Source organism: Amblyraja radiata, chromosome 22 (assembly GCF_010909765.2).
Source record: "Amblyraja radiata isolate CabotCenter1 chromosome 22, sAmbRad1.1.pri, whole genome shotgun sequence".
Classification (NCBI taxonomy): domain Eukaryota; kingdom Metazoa; phylum Chordata; class Chondrichthyes; order Rajiformes; family Rajidae; genus Amblyraja; species Amblyraja radiata.
Window position 1 is genome coordinate 5,047,914 of NC_045977.1, and position 17,233 is coordinate 5,065,146.

The 17,233-nt window shown below is 40.0% G+C and overlaps 1 protein-coding gene across 5 annotated transcripts in view; it reads left to right on the forward strand.

Moving 5' to 3' along the window:
* Positions 1–17,233, forward strand: part of marf1 (meiosis regulator and mRNA stability factor 1) — an 87,202-nt gene that overhangs the window by 18,005 nt on the left and 51,964 nt on the right. For 3 of the 5 annotated variants that reach the window (XM_033040279.1, XM_033040282.1, XM_033040283.1), the window contains 5 exons: positions 514–1,182; positions 4,139–4,310; positions 14,599–14,825; positions 15,241–15,358; positions 15,729–15,901. In XM_033040279.1, coding sequence (XP_032896170.1) covers positions 514–1,182; positions 4,139–4,310; positions 14,599–14,825; positions 15,241–15,358; positions 15,729–15,901 — 1,359 coding nt within the window. Of the gene's footprint in view, positions 1–513; positions 1,183–3,907; positions 3,913–4,138; positions 4,311–14,598; positions 14,826–15,240; positions 15,359–15,728; positions 15,902–17,233 lie in introns of those variants that run through there. The other 2 variants (XM_033040281.1, XM_033040284.1) reach the window with 2 other exon arrangements.

The window sequence follows — 17,233 nt, forward strand, 5'->3', positions numbered from 1 at the left end:
AAATGATGTAAGATTACAAGGTTATGTCCATGCAATAATGAAGATAAATGCGCATAATTCTGGCTTTTACAGTGTAGAAGGAAAAATGGGAACTCTGAGCTGACCTAGACAAAGGACTGGGGAAGTCTTAATTGCTGTAACTGGGGTGGTGAAGAGGTATGGGAAAAGTCAAGTAAAATTTATTCATCACGTTTATTCTCAGACATGGTTAATGATAAACAAATATTAGCAGGTATTATGCACATTTTCCTCTAACTTGAAAGCATGGAAAAATAAATCTTTACACACGTGCCTTACCTTTGTTTCCATATATTTGCACATATTCTGTGCCATAAAATGTTTGATTTAAATGGCTGCTTTTTGTTCTTTGCAGAAACATTAAATTGAATATCATTATTTACAGTAATTTACGTAACATTTTGAGCCCCAATACTTTGCGTATGAATTCCATTTGCAACGTTCTTTGCTTGTGTGAAAAATACTAATCCAGACATTTGTCTTTTCTTCTTCCAGAAAAATTACATGGAGAGCAACAAACCCGTGCTTGAGTTAAAGGATTTTTCACTTTCCTCTCATCGTACCAATTCTAATTTCTTTGCAAGTGCCCCCTCATCTGACCTTCAATCTTTTCCAAAGCAGCCGTCAAGTGGCATGAAAGTAAGCTGGTGTCCACATTGCTCCCCCCAAATTCACAATGGTGGTGGTTGCATTCACTCAGTACGTAGTGGAGCTTTAGAACACACAAATACTGGAACTGTAACATGTCAAATAAGTTCAAGGCCTAATTTCCACACACCAAAGTCTTGTAAAACAGCAATTGCTAAAAACCATTTAGATGGAGCTCCATGCCACTTGACTAGTCCGTATGTTGAGAATATTGTTTCCAGCTATCAGCTTCAGTCACCACTTTCCCAGAAGCTGTCCTGTTGTGGAACCCTTTTCAAACAGTCCCAGCCCTACCATGGCAGTGTTCCACAACTGCATCAAGTTCCTATGTTTCAGAGCTACAACACGTCTAGTCTCTTTTCCTGCACAGAGCTCACTGCTGGAGTTAGTGAGCGCTTGGCAGACCACGGGACACAAGCTGACCAACTTAAACGTGTGTGCACTGACCCTTTACCTTTGCACATGGGTTCTATGTATCTGAAGAGTTCACACCGCTGTGATGATTGTTTAAACAAGGTTTGTTTAATTTTTCATTTTATTTGATTTGAATATAAAATTAAGTTTACAAGTTATTTTTAAATATTCTCAGTTCTTTAGCTCGCAGGCTTGAATTCCCTTTTGAAATATTGACGCTGGCACTTGAGCATTTTGTTCAGTTTATATGACACATTTCTTATTTCACATGTCACTTTAAAAGTATGTAATGATGTTAGAAACATAGAAAATAGGTGTAGGAGGACGCCATTCGGCCCTTCGAGCCAGCACCGCCATTCATTGTGATCATGGCTGAACGTCCCCAATCAATAACCTGTGCCTGCCTTCTCCCCATATACCTTGATTCCACCAGCCCCTGGAGCTCTATCTAACTCTCTCTCTCTCTCTTAAATCCATCCAGTGATTTGGCCTCCACTGCCCTCTGTGGCAGGGAATTCCACAAATTCACAACTCTGGGTGAAAACGGTTTTTCTCACCTCAGTCCTAAATGGCCTCCCCTTTATTCTAAGACTAACCCCTGGTTCTGGACTCGCCCAACATTGGGAACATTTTTCCTGCATCTAGCTTGACCAGTCCTTTTATAATTTTATATGTTTCTATAAGATTCCCCCTCATCCTTTTAAACTCCAGTGAATACAAGCCTAGTCTTTTCAATCTTTCCTCATATGACAGTCCCGCCATCCCAGGGATCAATCTCGTGAACCTACGCTGCACTGCCTCAATCACAAGGATGTCCTTCCTCAAATTAGGAGACCAAAACTGTACGCAATACTCCAGATGTGGTCTTACCAGAGCCCTATAAAACTGCAGAAGAACCTCTCTACTCCTATACTGAAATTCTCTTGTTATGAAGGCCTACATTCCATTAGCTTTCTTCACAGCCTGCTGTACCTGCACGCCAACTTTCAGTGGATACCCAGGTCTCGCTGTACCTCCCCCTTACCTAACCTAACTCCATTGAGATAATAATCTGCCCCCTTGTTTTTGCCACCAAAGTGGATAACCTCACATTTATCTATATTATACTGTATCTGCCACGCATCTGCCCACTCACTCAACCTGTCCAGGTCACCTTGCAACCTCCTAACATCCTCTTCACAGTTCACACTGCCACCCAGCTTTGTGTCATCCGCAAACTTGCTAGTGTTGCTCCTAATTCCCTCTTCCAAATCATTAATATATATGGTAAACAGTTGCGACCCCAATACCGAGCCTTGCGGCACTCCACTCGCCACTTTAATGATGCATTTCTCCTTCAGTTGTGTTACAAGGTATTGCAGACATTAAGGCAACCGTTTTGATATAATCACACCAATAATATTAATGTGCAAATCCTCTACAAGCAAATTTTAAAAAAATCATGTTTTTGTTCATGTATCTCTCTGGCCTCAGTCATCGATGAGACCAAACGTAGACTAGGGAACTGTTTTGTCAAATACACTCTGGATCTGCTGGTTGCTAACTATTTTAATTCTCATCCCACTCCCTTACCAACCTTTCTGTCCTTGGCCTACTCTTTTACCAGAGTGAGGCCATGCACAAACTGGAGAAACAATACCTCATATTCCTTGGGTAGCATACCAGTGGTAAGAACTTTGAATTCTCCAATTTTAAGTAATACTCCCACTATCCACTCTCTCATTCCTTTGCCACCCCTACCCTAGTGCATGGCCATTTCTCCCACTCTCCTGTCCCTCTTTTTCACAGGTCCCCATCCACCTATTCTCTCAGTTTGGCTTCTCACCCTTTTGACTCCTTTTCATCTCTTGCCTTTGTCACCTATATCATCCATCTGCCAATCAATTTCCCCCACTCCCTCACCTGTGTCCGCCTATTACTTGCTAGGTTCTGGCACACCACCACCTTTCTTTTCCAGCTTTCTCCCTACAATCAGTCTGCAGAAGGGTTCTGACCCAAAATATCATCCAACCATTCCCTCCACAGATGAAGCCACAGGGTTACTCCAGCACTTTGTATTTTGATGGCCATAAGATGTTCTTCAAAAAGTCATTTCAGTACCTGAATGTGGGCTGAAACCGTTGTTTTTAACTAAATTTACTGTACATTTATTCACCTTGTTGTGTCATATGTTGAACATATGCGATTGCCTACTAATTTCTTTCTCAAATAAAAAACAAACTGCTGGAGGAGCTCATTGGGCCATGAAGCATTAGTGGAGAGTTAAGGCATTTGTGGAGTTTATGCTTCAAGTCAGGACCCTTATTCAGCCTGTGTAGGAAAGAACTGCAGATGCTGGTTTAAATCGAAGGTAGACACAAAATGCTGGAGTAACTCTGCAGGACAGGAATGGGTGATTTTTTCAACCCATTCGGACCGAAACATCACCCATTCCTTCTCTCCAGAGATGCTGCCTGTTCCGCTGAGTTACTCCCGCATCTTGTGTCAACCCTTATTCAGCCTGACCTGCTAGGTCCCTCCAGCAGTTTGTTTTTTATTCAAGATTCCAGCATCTGCAGTCTCTCGTATCTCCAGTTTATTTCCCTTATACTTTTCTGATGCATAACCCTTCCTAAACCTTGTCCATTGTTGTTCCTGTCTGCCACAACTTGGAACAAAGGTAATAGTCCTTCAATAAGTTGCTATTCCCAATACTATTAAGTATTGAACTGATTTCCTGTTGATTTAATGTGGAGGAAAAATATGTAATTCATCACTCAGTGGTCAATTTATTGAAATATAAAAGCAAATACACCTCATGATGTTAGAAGATGTTGTAATCGTTCAAACAAGGTGCAATTCAAGGATAATTTCTTTCTCCCAAAATCTTATATAAATATTGTAAAGCAGAACGTTTGCATTGTGTAGTAGCGTCTGGTTTATCTGTGCCATAGAATATCTATTGCATGTTGAATTAGTTACAGAATTAACTGTTTTGCATGCATTTCTCAAAATGACTTGCTTAACATGAAGTCTAAAGTGCAGCCCTAACTTATTCATTCTTCAATTTTTGTTGCAGCCATCTAGGCGTCCTGTTTTGGATGCAATGAAGATTTGGCCAAATATTCCCCCATCAACTCAGTCTGCTCCAGTTTCAATGTCAACATGTAATGGTGCTCAGAGCGAAAGTCAAATGACTGAGGCGCCAATCTTAACAGGAGGAAACTTGGGCCTCCAGCCTCAGAAGTATGGTACGAGCTTTAATATTCTTTCCCATTCTTGTTAATTCTTAATTTTAGGACATTGTGAGAATTCTTTCAGTTTTTAAAAAATTCTGTATTGACAGCTGGCAAACATGCTGACCATTTTACCCATTTCCACAAACCCATTTGCCTGCATTAGATCTCCATTGATTTATGTTCTGCCCTTTCAAGTGCCTGTCCACATGTCCATTAAATATAGGCACTGTATCTGCTTCCACTATCTGGCAGCAAATTCCAGATTATTAACAGATCTCTTTATATAAAGCATAAATTCCCCCACAATCTTCTTTAAAAACTCCTTTCAAGAAGACTAGAATGTTAAACTGAGTTCTTTCATTCTAAAGTCAACTTGACTCAAACACTTGTTGCTGTTAAAATCAATTCTTTATTCAGCTGAGACTAGTCTCTTGAACCTTCCAACACAGAGCTGATGCTCTGGGGCGGGTCCAGAGAGGAGTAACTTTGATACAAACTCAAGGCATTTATATAGGTATTAGTCATTTCAGATACAGAGGGTATGACAAGCTAGTCCTTCTGGTGATTTACAACATCTGTCACATGATCCCCCTTCCCTGGCCTCATTACAGCCTTCGTTTGCCTGTGCTTTATAACTTTTAGAATTATTTTATTTCAACACAGCAAAACCCCAGTAGGCTCTTATGAAAGACCACTCCTCAAAATACAAGATACGTATATAACACAATGATCACACAAGTCATACACACTTTCTATACCAAGAGAAAATATATTTCTATAAATCTAAACAATTTCTATAAGTCTAAAGTGTACCTTTCTACTAAGACAATACATTTTATAATTGGTGTTACTATAATTTTACACATTTTGAAATACCATTACCTATGTCTTTAAAACATTAATTATATAAGTTTGCTGAATTACAGTTTCTAAGTTCAAAACGCACATTTCCATCTCCCATCCAAAGATACATGGGTCGTAAATCTGTCAATTTACTTAATTAGTGTTTGGTTCCAGGATACAGCTTCATTCACTTAACTTACAGACTTCATACAGCTTAACCTACAGCCTCCCCTTTTCCTGCTATCTCTCTACAAGGTCTTTTACAACTACTCCCCTCATATCCATCCAAATTCAACATAGCCAAGGCTAACATAGCGAATGGTATGTTAGCTTTCATAGCAAAAGGATTTGAGTATAGGAGCAGGGAGGTTCTACTGCAGTTGTACAGGGTCTTGGTGAGACCACACCTGGAGTATTGCGTACAGTTTTGGTCTCCAAATCTGAGGAAGGACATTATTGCCATAGAGGGAGTGCAGAGAAGGTTCACCAGACTGATTCCTGGGATGTCAGGACTGTCTTATGAAGAAAGACTGGATAGACTTGGTTTATACTCTCTAGAATTTAGGAGATTGAGAGGGGATCTTATAGAAACTTATAAAATTCTTAAGGGGTTGGACAGGCTAGATGCAGGAAGATTGCTCCCGATGTTGGGGAGTCCAGGACAAGGGGTCACAGCTTAAGGATAAGGGGGAAATCCTTTAAAACCGAGATGAGAAAAACTTTTTTCACACAGAGAGTGGTGAATCTCTGGAACTCCCTGCCACAGAGGGTAGTCGAGGCCAGTTCATTGGCTATATTTAAGAGGGAGTTAGATGTGGCCCTTGTGGCTAAGGGGATCAGAGGGTATGGAGAGAAGGCAGGTACAGGATACTGAGTTGGATGATCAGCCATGATCATATTGAATGGCGGTGCAGGCTCGAAGGGCCGAATGGCCTACTCCTGCACCTAATTTCTATGTTTCTATGTTTCTAACTACAGGGCCTATTATCTCACACTCAGCCCAAACCTCACAGCTCAAGAATGTCCACAAAGGAAAGAACAACTAAGAACCTCTGGCCTAAGAAGAGGCCCCTTTTCAGTTATCTATTCTTCAACACAAAGTCATATCAAATGCAATTTCCTCCAGTGCCTCAGCAATAAACCTAAGCTAAGCAGATTCAGGTTCAGGCCTCCATGTTTTGATTCATCTTTGCCTGTGTGTATCTGTCTGTGCACTTTATTTCAGTTCAGGAAAACTTTGTTTTTCTTTTGCAAATTACATAGCTTATATAAAAGTAACTATCCAGGCGGTTCTATTTATATAATATTTCCTCATTCCCCACTCTGGTCATTCTATGACCACTAATAGGATAATAACACAAGGCAGAGATTCATCAGCATTGGCTTATTAGTCATCCAAGTTTATACCTAACCTCGAGATGCTTTATAGCTCCCAAAACCTGGACCACGTAGGTCAGCAGGCTGGCTTGTTCACACCAATGCTGTTCCCTACTTCTCTGCTGTGCTTCCACCCTAGCCCTTAGGGTGCTCAGCTATTCTGGGTTCCATACCACTGATCTGTCTCCATTTTATTCATTCTAATACATTAATCTTCTAATAATTCTTTCTCAACCTGCGCATTTACCATCCTTTCAACTACTTCATCATTCAACATTAGAATGTCTTCTTCTAGATGTTGCAATAATATCTTCTCACCAGTTTCCACATTACCCAAGGCTGTCATTAGTCTGGAAATAATACATTTAACAAAAGCAATTCCCACGAACAAACACAAAACCAATATTGCTGCATATATAGAAACATAGAAAATAGGTGCATGAGTAGGCCATTCAGCCCTTCGAGCCTGCACCGTCATCCAGCTCAGTATCCTGTACCTGCCTTCTCTCCATACCCCCTGATCCCTTTAGCCACAAGGGCCACATCTAACTCCCTCTTAAATATAGCTAATGAACTGGCCTCAACTACCTTCTGTGGCAGAGAATTCCACAGATTCACCACTCTTTGTGTGAAAAATGTTCTCATCTCGGTCCTAAAAGATTTCCCCCTTATCCTTAAACTGTGATCCCTTGTTCTGGACTTCCCCAACATCGGAAACAATCTTCCGGCATCTAGCCTGTCCAACCCCTTCATATGAAAGTCCTGACATCCCAGGAATCAGTCTGGTGATTCTTCTCTGTACTCCCTCTATGGCAAGAATGTCTTTCCTCAGATTGGGAGACCAAAGCTGTACGCAATACTCCAGGTGTGGTCTCACCAAGACCCTGTACAACTGCAGTAGAACCTCCCTGCTCCTATACTCAAATCCTTTTGCTATGAACGCTAACATACCATTCGCTTTCTTCACTGCCTGCTGCACCAGCATGCCTACTTCCTTAAGTACTCTGGGATGCAGCCTATCTGGCCCTAGGGATTTATCGGCCTTTAATTCATTCAATTTACCTAACACCACTTTCCGGCTAACCTGGATTTCACTCAGTTCCTCCATCTCATTTGACCCCCGGTCCCCTGCTATTTCCGGCAGATTATTTATGTCTTCCTTGGTGAAGACAGAACCAAAGTAGTACTAATGATCCAATTATAAAATCCCCCAAATCCCCAGTCTCCCCATTCAATACCCTCCTGTATTCCATCGAGCAGTGTAATAATGTCATTTTGATGTTTGTGATGTTACTGTTCTGTCCTGAATTCCCATCATACATCTGTCTTTCACAATAGCACATGTCCCTCCCTCATGTGCCAACAGATAGTATAAGGCATATCTATCCTGTAAAGAGAACAGACGTATTTCTGATAGTAGCAAGGTAACACACAATTTGTCCTTTACCAAATAGTTCATTATGGGCTTGTATAAACATGTTAAAGTCTGTTTCTTCCAATGCCCATTTTTCTCATGTTCTTTCTCCTGTAAACAAGGGTAGACCTCTAATGCTTCTCAATAGCATAGTCCATCATACAAATGTTCCTTTGCCGTGTTGTCTTCCAAAGAATACCGTTTGCAGAAAAAGTCAAATTTGCACTCCAGAGACCAACAGGGTAATTCCCATAGGTGTCGGTTATCTAAGTCTACCTGCCAATCGGGCTAATGCTGTATCCCATTGCAATAGTCAATCTTGGTGACATCCCAGGATCCAAAGGCATCTGGGCCATTGCACTGTACCACATCTCTTTTGCAGAGGTGATAGACTCTGCTTGTTTGTCCCGGGACACATCGTCAAATTTTTCCTTCATTTCCTCCATCTGTAGTAGCATCAGGATGCATAGCAGGATGAATCGCTTCATTTTAATTTATCTGAAATATGTAAAGGCTCACAAAAAGCTAATTTCTTACTTAATTAGCTTAAACAACTATTCACTCAATTTAAACGTCCTTCAGTCAGTCAGTCCAGTAATCAGTCGCATATTCTTAACCATATAGCAAAATAAGGATTCAAAACTAAACTTATAATAATACAACTAAACTTATAATGATACAACCAAACTTATAATGATACAACCAAACTTATAATGATACAACTCCCAAGCAAAGCAGAAATGTAAAAACTAAAAACTCTTGAGTTGAAAATAAAATTACTCTTCTCCCCCCTTTTGATTGGGTTCCCCAATCAATTTGCAGTGGTTCAGATGAACCCATGCAGCACGACCCTCGACCTTGGCAGCGGTCGGATTGGGTCCAAGTGCTTACCCATCCAGTTCCTGACCAGCACATAGCAACATGGCTCAATATTAGATGGAACTTTGACTGCTGGCTACTCACCATATGCAGCCCTGACCTGTAAATGAGTTTGCAAAGCACAGGTTAAAGTTAATACATAGGATTTCCGCAGGCGTTATTCATGCTGTACCAGATGGAGTGGTCTGTATTCTTATTCTGCCCCTCTTCTATAGTTCTCCATACTATCCAATACATTGTCTATTTCTGAAAATTTCAGCAAACAATCAAATCAATCCACCTCGAAATCTCAGCTGGATTGTCACATAATACTGTTTGCATCTTAAAAACAGGTAAAATACAATGGATTAAAATAAACCCAACAAACTTTCAATTTTTCTGTCAAACAGAAGTGATCAAAGATGTTATATTCATGTGATTTAGTAAAATATCACTTTAACTCATGACTAACCCATTATCAGTCAGTTCCCTTCTTCAACCAGAATGTTTATCTAAACAAACCATTAAAGCTGGTTGTGGTTCAGCAATTAACTTATTTCCCCTTTGAAATTGAGAGGTTAACCTCACAGCCAAGAGTAGCTGTAAAAAAACTTCACCCCCCCTGCTTACAGTTTTTTTTTAAAGGGACACACACCTACACTTATAACATGTGATTTACAACAAATAAAATACTTAACTTCAGCATTCATTCAAAAACCATAATGCTATCACACACATGAGAGGCGTTTACACTAATTATTCATTTACTAAAAACATCAATAATTACAAAAACATACTTATAACACTGAAATCATTCCAACTCAATGTAGTCCATTTGAAAGGTCTCAAAGGGACCTGCTGGTAAAGGAGTCTTAACTGGTTCACAGGGCAAGCCTTTACCTGGATTATGCTGCTAGCAAATCAGACATTGCTGGCTGATACGCTGGGACAAGTCAAAAGTTTCGGATGCCACCAGGTCTCTAAAAGCATATCACTTACAGCCTTGGCCTCACAATGAGTTGCAAAGTGTACAAATTCAATAACCCACAACGCAAGCTCGTCAGACCTGCAAGTCTGTCCGGCAGGCGTAACCCATAAGCTAGTGACAGGATCGTACAGACAACCCTGGTCCTGCCACAGCTGTTTTATCTGTGCAGGAGCGTCCTCCTGTATTTGAAGTATTTCTTGGATGGTTGGCATTCCTTTTTTCGAGGGAGATTTATTCCTAGTAGAATTTTTAATCTGCCTCATCATGTGGGACCCAACAATTTGGTAACTCCTAGAAGCTTAGCTAACTCGTTGGCAAGGCAATTTCCTATGTCTATGGGGCTTGGCCTATACTATGGGCTCTAACTTTGATAACAGCATGCTGACTGGGTAACTGAATGGCCTGTAGCAAATTAGAAACTAATATTTGTGAGATATCACTGTCCCTGAAGAGGTTAGAAACCCCCGATTCTTCCATAACTGTCCATATCATGAACCACTCCAAAAGCATATTGGCAGTCCGTGTAAATATTTGCAGTTATTCCTTTGGCCAGGGTGCAAGCTCTAGTCAGCGCAAATAGTTCGGCTTGCTCACACATTCGTTTTTTTTCTAACCTTTACCTGGGCTTCTCTGTCTCCAATAGGACAGTTTTTCCAAAAGGCTTTCACAGCTCTTGACATGCGGGCCGGTGAAGACTCTGACCAATCCATATTATTGGTTTAAATAGCCATTGCGACGCTGGAAGGCAAACAGTTCATAACCATAGCACAAAACTGTGGCGAGTCATTTCCTTGCTGATACTGAGTGTCACCCGATTGGTTACCGTAGATGGTTTTAAACCTTTCCAGAAAATCTTCTGCAGCTTCTCCTTCCTCTGGTTTCTTATCCAAAACCTTTGATATATCGATTGGCTGCTGGAGAGTGAGGCCCACGGCAGCCAGCATAAGCTGTAATCGATCCTCATTGTTACCTGCCCCTGGGTGCACCGCCACTAGGGCTGCATGGTTGTTATAGGTTAAATGAATCAAGAATCTGGTATACTCAATCGCTGTTAAGACTTGCTGAACTAGTACCCATAAATCTCGGGAATCAGCGTGATATACATATATCGTTGTTCTTAAAAATTTAATGAAAGCTTGTGGATTCCGTTTCTTAGGCACTCCCAACAAAATTGCCATAATCTCATGTGGTTTCCACAGCAGCCACACATTATTCATGCCTGTTTCGCCATTGTCTTGTTGATTGGGTGGAGGAGGTATTAGGGCTCTGGGGTTAGGGACTGTTCTGACAGGATATTGGCACCTGGAAGATGCTTTCTTATTCCGTCTATTTCAGCACCTTCTCTAGACTGGGACCTAGTATGCCTTGCTACTAAACTGGGGCTTCTTCTTGTTGGGTCAGACGCCTGAGGTGGATGCACTGTCGGTTCCTGACTGCCTTGGGTAAACTTTGGTAAATTCCTGTCACCACTGACTAGGGCTCGGACTGTGACCCGGGGGCTGATAGGGAACAAATTCCAATTATTTTCCTGTACCTCCCCTTCGTCTCCCACTGCTAATTGAAGGCCAACCATTTGAACTGCACAGTCTTTTCTTATCTTCCAGAATTTCCAGCCTGCTTGTTTTCAGTCTTATCTCTCTCTCTCTCCTGTTGCTTATTCCTCTAGTGTGCACACTCTCGTCTCAATACCTCCACTTATTAAATTTATCACCTTACTACAATATTCACACCCACTTATTCCATACACAGTATTAATATTCTTATGCTTTATTCTTACAACAATATAATAATGACGTTAACGTTTTACTATTTCTTATTTAGCAACCGTGACATCACTGGATCTGAATTCAATTGTTTCCCACCATTCCAAATGATTCAAGATTAATTTTGCATTGTCAGTGTTTAGCCAACCCTGTTTCCAAATCTTTAACCCCCCTCTTGCCATTCTAAATGACAAGAGGAAGGATCCAGTTCAACCCTCTTGCCATTCCAAATTACCAAGAGGAATTTAGCATTGTCAGTGTTTAGCTGACAGAATCCAGTTCAGCCGTCATTTACCATCGATCATTCCCAATGACCAAGTCTCTCCATTCCAAATGGCAGTCTTTCCATTCCCAATGGACCAGTCTGTTTAAAAGTCTATCTTACCACTCAACAAGGTTTGTTAGATTGACTTGATTCTGTCAGGATTCCGTTCAACACAAGAACGAAGGGTCGACTACGCAGAGAATACGGAGAAGAGGAAAACAGAGTGGTGTTTAACTACTCACTTCTGCTTGGCCAATTCCTCTGGTCTGATCAGTGCGCAGTTTGACTTATTTTCATTCCTTGAGTTATCGGTTATCCATCTAAAATCCCACTTCTGACACCAAATGTTAAACTGAGTTCTTTCAATCTAAAGTCAACTTGACTCAAACACTTGTTGCTGTTAAAATCAATTCTTTATTCAGCTGAGACTAGTCTCTTGAACCTTCCAACACAGAGCTGATGCTCTGGGGCGGATCCAGAGAGGAGTAACTTTGATACAAACTCATGGCATTTATATAGGTATTAGTCATTTCAGATACAGAGGGTATGACAAGCTAGTAACCAATCATCTGAGTCCTTCTGGTGATTTACAACATCAGTCACATGATCCCCCTTCCCTGGCCTCATTACAGCCTTCATTTGCCTGTGCTTTATAACTGTTTTAGAATTATTTTATTTCAACACAGCAAAACCCCAGTAGGCTCTTATGAAAGACCACTCCTCAAAATACAAGATACGTATATAACACAATGATCACACAAGTCATACACACTTTCTATACCAAGAGAAAATATATTTCTATAAATATAAACAATTTCTATGTCTAAAGTGTACCTTTCTACTAAGACAATACATTTCATAATTGGTGTTACTATAATTTTACACATTTTGAAATACCATTACCTATGTCTTTAAAACATTAATTATATAAGTTTGCTGAATTACAGTTTCTAAGTTCAAAACGCACATTTCCATCTCCCATCCAAAGATACATGGGTCGTAAATCTGTCAATTTACTTAATTAGTGTTTGGTTCCAGGATACAGCTTCATTCACTTAACTTACAGACTTCATACAGCTTAACCTACAGCCTCCCCTTTTCCTGCTATCTCTCTACAAGGTCTTTTACAACTACTCCCCTCATATCCATCCAAATTCAACATAGCCAAGGCTAACTACAGGGCCTATTATCTCACACTCAGCCCAAACCTCACAGCTCAAGAATGTCCACAAAGGAAAGAACAACTGACCTCTGGCCTAAGAAGAGGCCCCTTTTCAGTTATCTATTCTTCAACACAAAGTCATATCAAATACAATTTCCTCCAGTGCCTCAGTAATAAACCTAAGCTAAGCAGATTCAGGTTCAGGCCTCCATGTTTTGATTCGTCTTTGCCTGTGTGTATCTGTCTGTGCACTTTATTTCAGTTCAGGAAAACTTTGTTTTCCTTTTGCAAATTACATAGCTTATATAAAAGTAACTATCCAGGCGGTTCTATTTATATAATATTTCCTCAAGAATACAAAAACAGGGATGTAATGCTGAGGCTTATAAGGCGCTGGTCAGGCTGCATTGGGTGTATTGTCAGCAATTCTGAGGAAGGATATGCTGACTCTGGAGAGGGTCCAGAGGAGGTTGACGAAAATAATCCTGGGAATGAGTAGGTTAACATGTGATGGGCGTTTGACGGCACTGGGTCTCTACTCACTGGATTTTAGAAGGATGAGGGGATATATCATTGCAACTTACCGAATAGTGAAAGGGCTGGATAGAGTGGAAGTGGAGAGGATGTTTCCACTAGTGGGAGAGTTGATGGGCCAAATGGCCAAATTCTGCTCCCTATCACTTACGAATACATTGCCCAACATTTCATTTGATCTATATTTTGCTGCAGCCTTAAACTTCCTTCCTTGTTATCCACAACACCACCAACGTTTGTTTCATCTGCAAACTATTGATCATGCATGCACATCCAAGTTGTTAATATATATCATTAACAAAGGTCCATGCATTGCTCACTGGTCACAGACTTACAATCAGAACAATACCAGTCAATTTGTGTATGGGTGGGACTTCAACATGAAATGGAAGCAAACAGGTAAAACTAAAATGTGTTTTAATTATTAGATTTAAGCATTAAAAACATCTTAACTGGTCCAATGTATAGGCAGTTGTGTTTAAATGTACAAGCTGGTATCTTTAAGATCAATTTATTAATTAGGCACACAATTTTATATTTGAATATTTTTTGATTAATATGCCATGGTCCAATATTGCATACAATTAGTTGCTGCTTTCCACCAGTGAAATTTGTCCAAAATCTCCAAAGCCAGGCCACAATCTGCTACAGTTGATAAACAGTAAATCGCTTAGATTTAAGAAGCAAGTTGATTTAATTTTGATAATCTGATGATTGAAACTGTTCTGAAACTTCAAAATATCAAATGTATCATTATTTATTTCACTGGCAAAGTTTCTTTCAAAACAGTTTAAAACACATTCCACAAACAAATCAATTTTGCTCCTTTTTTGTATGCTGTCCAACAATGTTATTTACTTCGCATGGTATTTCTTCATACGGTGTATGAATAGATTGATTATTCTTATACTTGTTTATCAAAATGTTGCAGATGCCCTGATAAGCAGATGAAAGTTGAATGTAAATTATGTTTTAATAAGCAGTTTAGAAGTATTTTATTCAGTAACACAATAAAAAAATTAGAAACCATCAGCAATGCAAGTTATTGAGGAAGTATAGTAGAAAATGGGACTCTAATTCTAATAAATATTAACAGGCTCATCTGATGTAGGAATACCAGGTCAACAACAGGAAAATCTACCACCTATTGGGGTGTTTTGGGATATAGAAAATTGCTCTGTCCCAACGGGGCGATCAGCCATGACAATAGTACAGCGAATTCGTCAACAGTTTTTCCAAGGCCACAGAGAGGCAGAATTCATGTGTGTGTGTGATATCAGCAAAGAGAATAAGGAAGTTATCCAGGAACTTAACAACTGCCAGGTAAGCCATTTGCACAACTTGCCTATAACAGTGGTAATATTTTTTTGAATCTGAAGAATTTAATATGCTGTTATTTTTTTTTTTAAAGCTGAACTTCAGCTTAAAAAAAACTTCTGAAGTTGAAGAATGTTAACATTTTAAAGTTTTGAACCTTAGTAAAATATATGGTTATGCCCCATGCATTTCCCCTTACACACACACACACACACCACATCCTACGTACCATTGACGTCAAAATTAGATGTTGCAAAAGAGTTAGTCGGTGTGAATACATTGATTTCAAGATGGTTTAGGTTAGTATCATCATCTCTGATTTAATTTCATTTCCATACGTTATGATTGGAGGATAGACCCATATACATTTTAGTAATGAAGTTGTGATAAAAAAAAATGTAATCGCTTTTTTTTGACCCAGGTTACAGTTGCTCATATCAATGCAACTGCAAAGAATGCTGCAGATGACAAGCTTAGACAGAGTTTAAGGCGATTTGCTGAAACTCACACAGCTCCATCCACGGTTGTTTTGGTATCCTGTAAGTAACCGATGCAATAAGACAAATTTAACTACATTTGGTAAAATTGATCATCTGAATACCAGCCAACACTCAGTAGGAGGACGCTTAACTGGAAATTATGCGAGTTGTATTAAATGTAGCGTTAGGTATTGGAGATCCAGAATGCATAGCATAATGAAAATCTGAGTCTTGATCGGAGCAGGAATATTTTTGGATTTATATCAATGCAATGAAGGTCCATTGAATGTTATATGAGTTATAATTTCTGAATAGTTTGCCAATGATTAAATATAGATAAATCTTTTCTCAGCATCTTTTAAGTTTAAAATAGAAGAGATTTCAATCATTATTTGTTATTTCTAATAATTGTGGCTTGCTCATTTAACAGCTGATGTCAACTTTGCCTCGGAACTCAGTGACCTTCGACATCGGCATGGTTTTCAGATCATTTTGGTTCATAAGAATCAAGTTTCAGATGCACTTTTACAACATGCACACAAACATATCAAATTTGAGGAATTTGTTTTTAACTTACCACCAAGGTTGCCAGAGAAAACACAAGTAAGTCACTTCTCAATTAAACTTAGCATTTGTTTTTCTTATATAATGTTCTAATATTATATGTCTTTCCATGAAATTATAATTCTTGCTAATGAGAATTTAAGTGATACAATGTTTAGATACTTTGCTGATTTTAAATTATCTGTTTTTCCAGACGCAATATTATCTTTCTCATTCCACACTTAATTTTTTCCTTTTTTCAATACATGGTGATTGCTGGCAAACCCACCATTCATTCCCCAATCCCAATTGCTTTTGAACGCTGTGCCATTTCGGATTCAATCACATTTCTAAGACCCGGTTTCAAGACCGGAGGCAGAGCAGCTGCGGGGAGTTTTGAAAGGGAGCTGTTGCGAATAAATAAAGTAGGGATGCAGGATTATGTGATGTGCTGTAGCTGTGCAATGTGGGAGCTGGTGGACCCTAGTGTGATTCCTGGTGACCACATCCGCAGCTGGGTGCTTGACGAATTCAGGCTCAAACTTGATTACCTGGAATCTGAGTTTCAGAACAATGCGGCATATCAGGGATGGGGAGAATTTCCTGGATGCTGTGTACCTGGATGCAGACACACCCGTTAGATTCTCTACTCCCAACTCAGTCTGTGTTCAGGGGGAAGAGGGTGTGACTGCGAGTGAAGCAGGTAGGGAAGAGGGAAATCCAAGAGACAGTGTTGTAGGAACCTCTGAGAGGCTTGAGAATCCTTGAGCTTGTCTAACAGGTCTAAAAATCGTGCTCAGTGGATGAGAGTGGGGGCCATGGGAACGATACGCAACTTAACCATGGCACGTGGATCAGGGAGCCATTCAAGAGGGCAGAGTAGAAGAGACACGGAGTTGTAATTGGGGACAGTACAGTCAGGGGAATAGACACAATTCGCTGTCGCAAGGATCGAGAGTCCCGAAGACTCTGCTGCTGCCTGCCTGGATTCGGGACAAATCATCTGACCTACAGAGGAATTTAGTGTAGGGGGTATAGATGCAGTTGTCGTGATTCTTTTGGTACCAATGACATAGATAAAGCAAGGAAAGAGTTTCTGCTGAAGCACTTGAGTAGCTATAACCTAAATTAAAAAAGCAGAACCAAATATGTAATAATCTCTAGATTGCTACACGAGTCATGAACAAATTGGCGTTGGGTCATTAAGATCAGAAAGTTAAATGTGTGGCTCAAAGATTGGTGTTGCAGAAGTGGGTTTGAATTTGTGGGACGTTGGCATCAGTATCAGTAAGGAGGGTGCTGTTCCGATAGGAGGCCTTTGAATAGTAGTCAGGACCTAGGGCACAAATTACATCAGCAAATAGAAAAGGCATGTAAGAAAGACAATGTTAC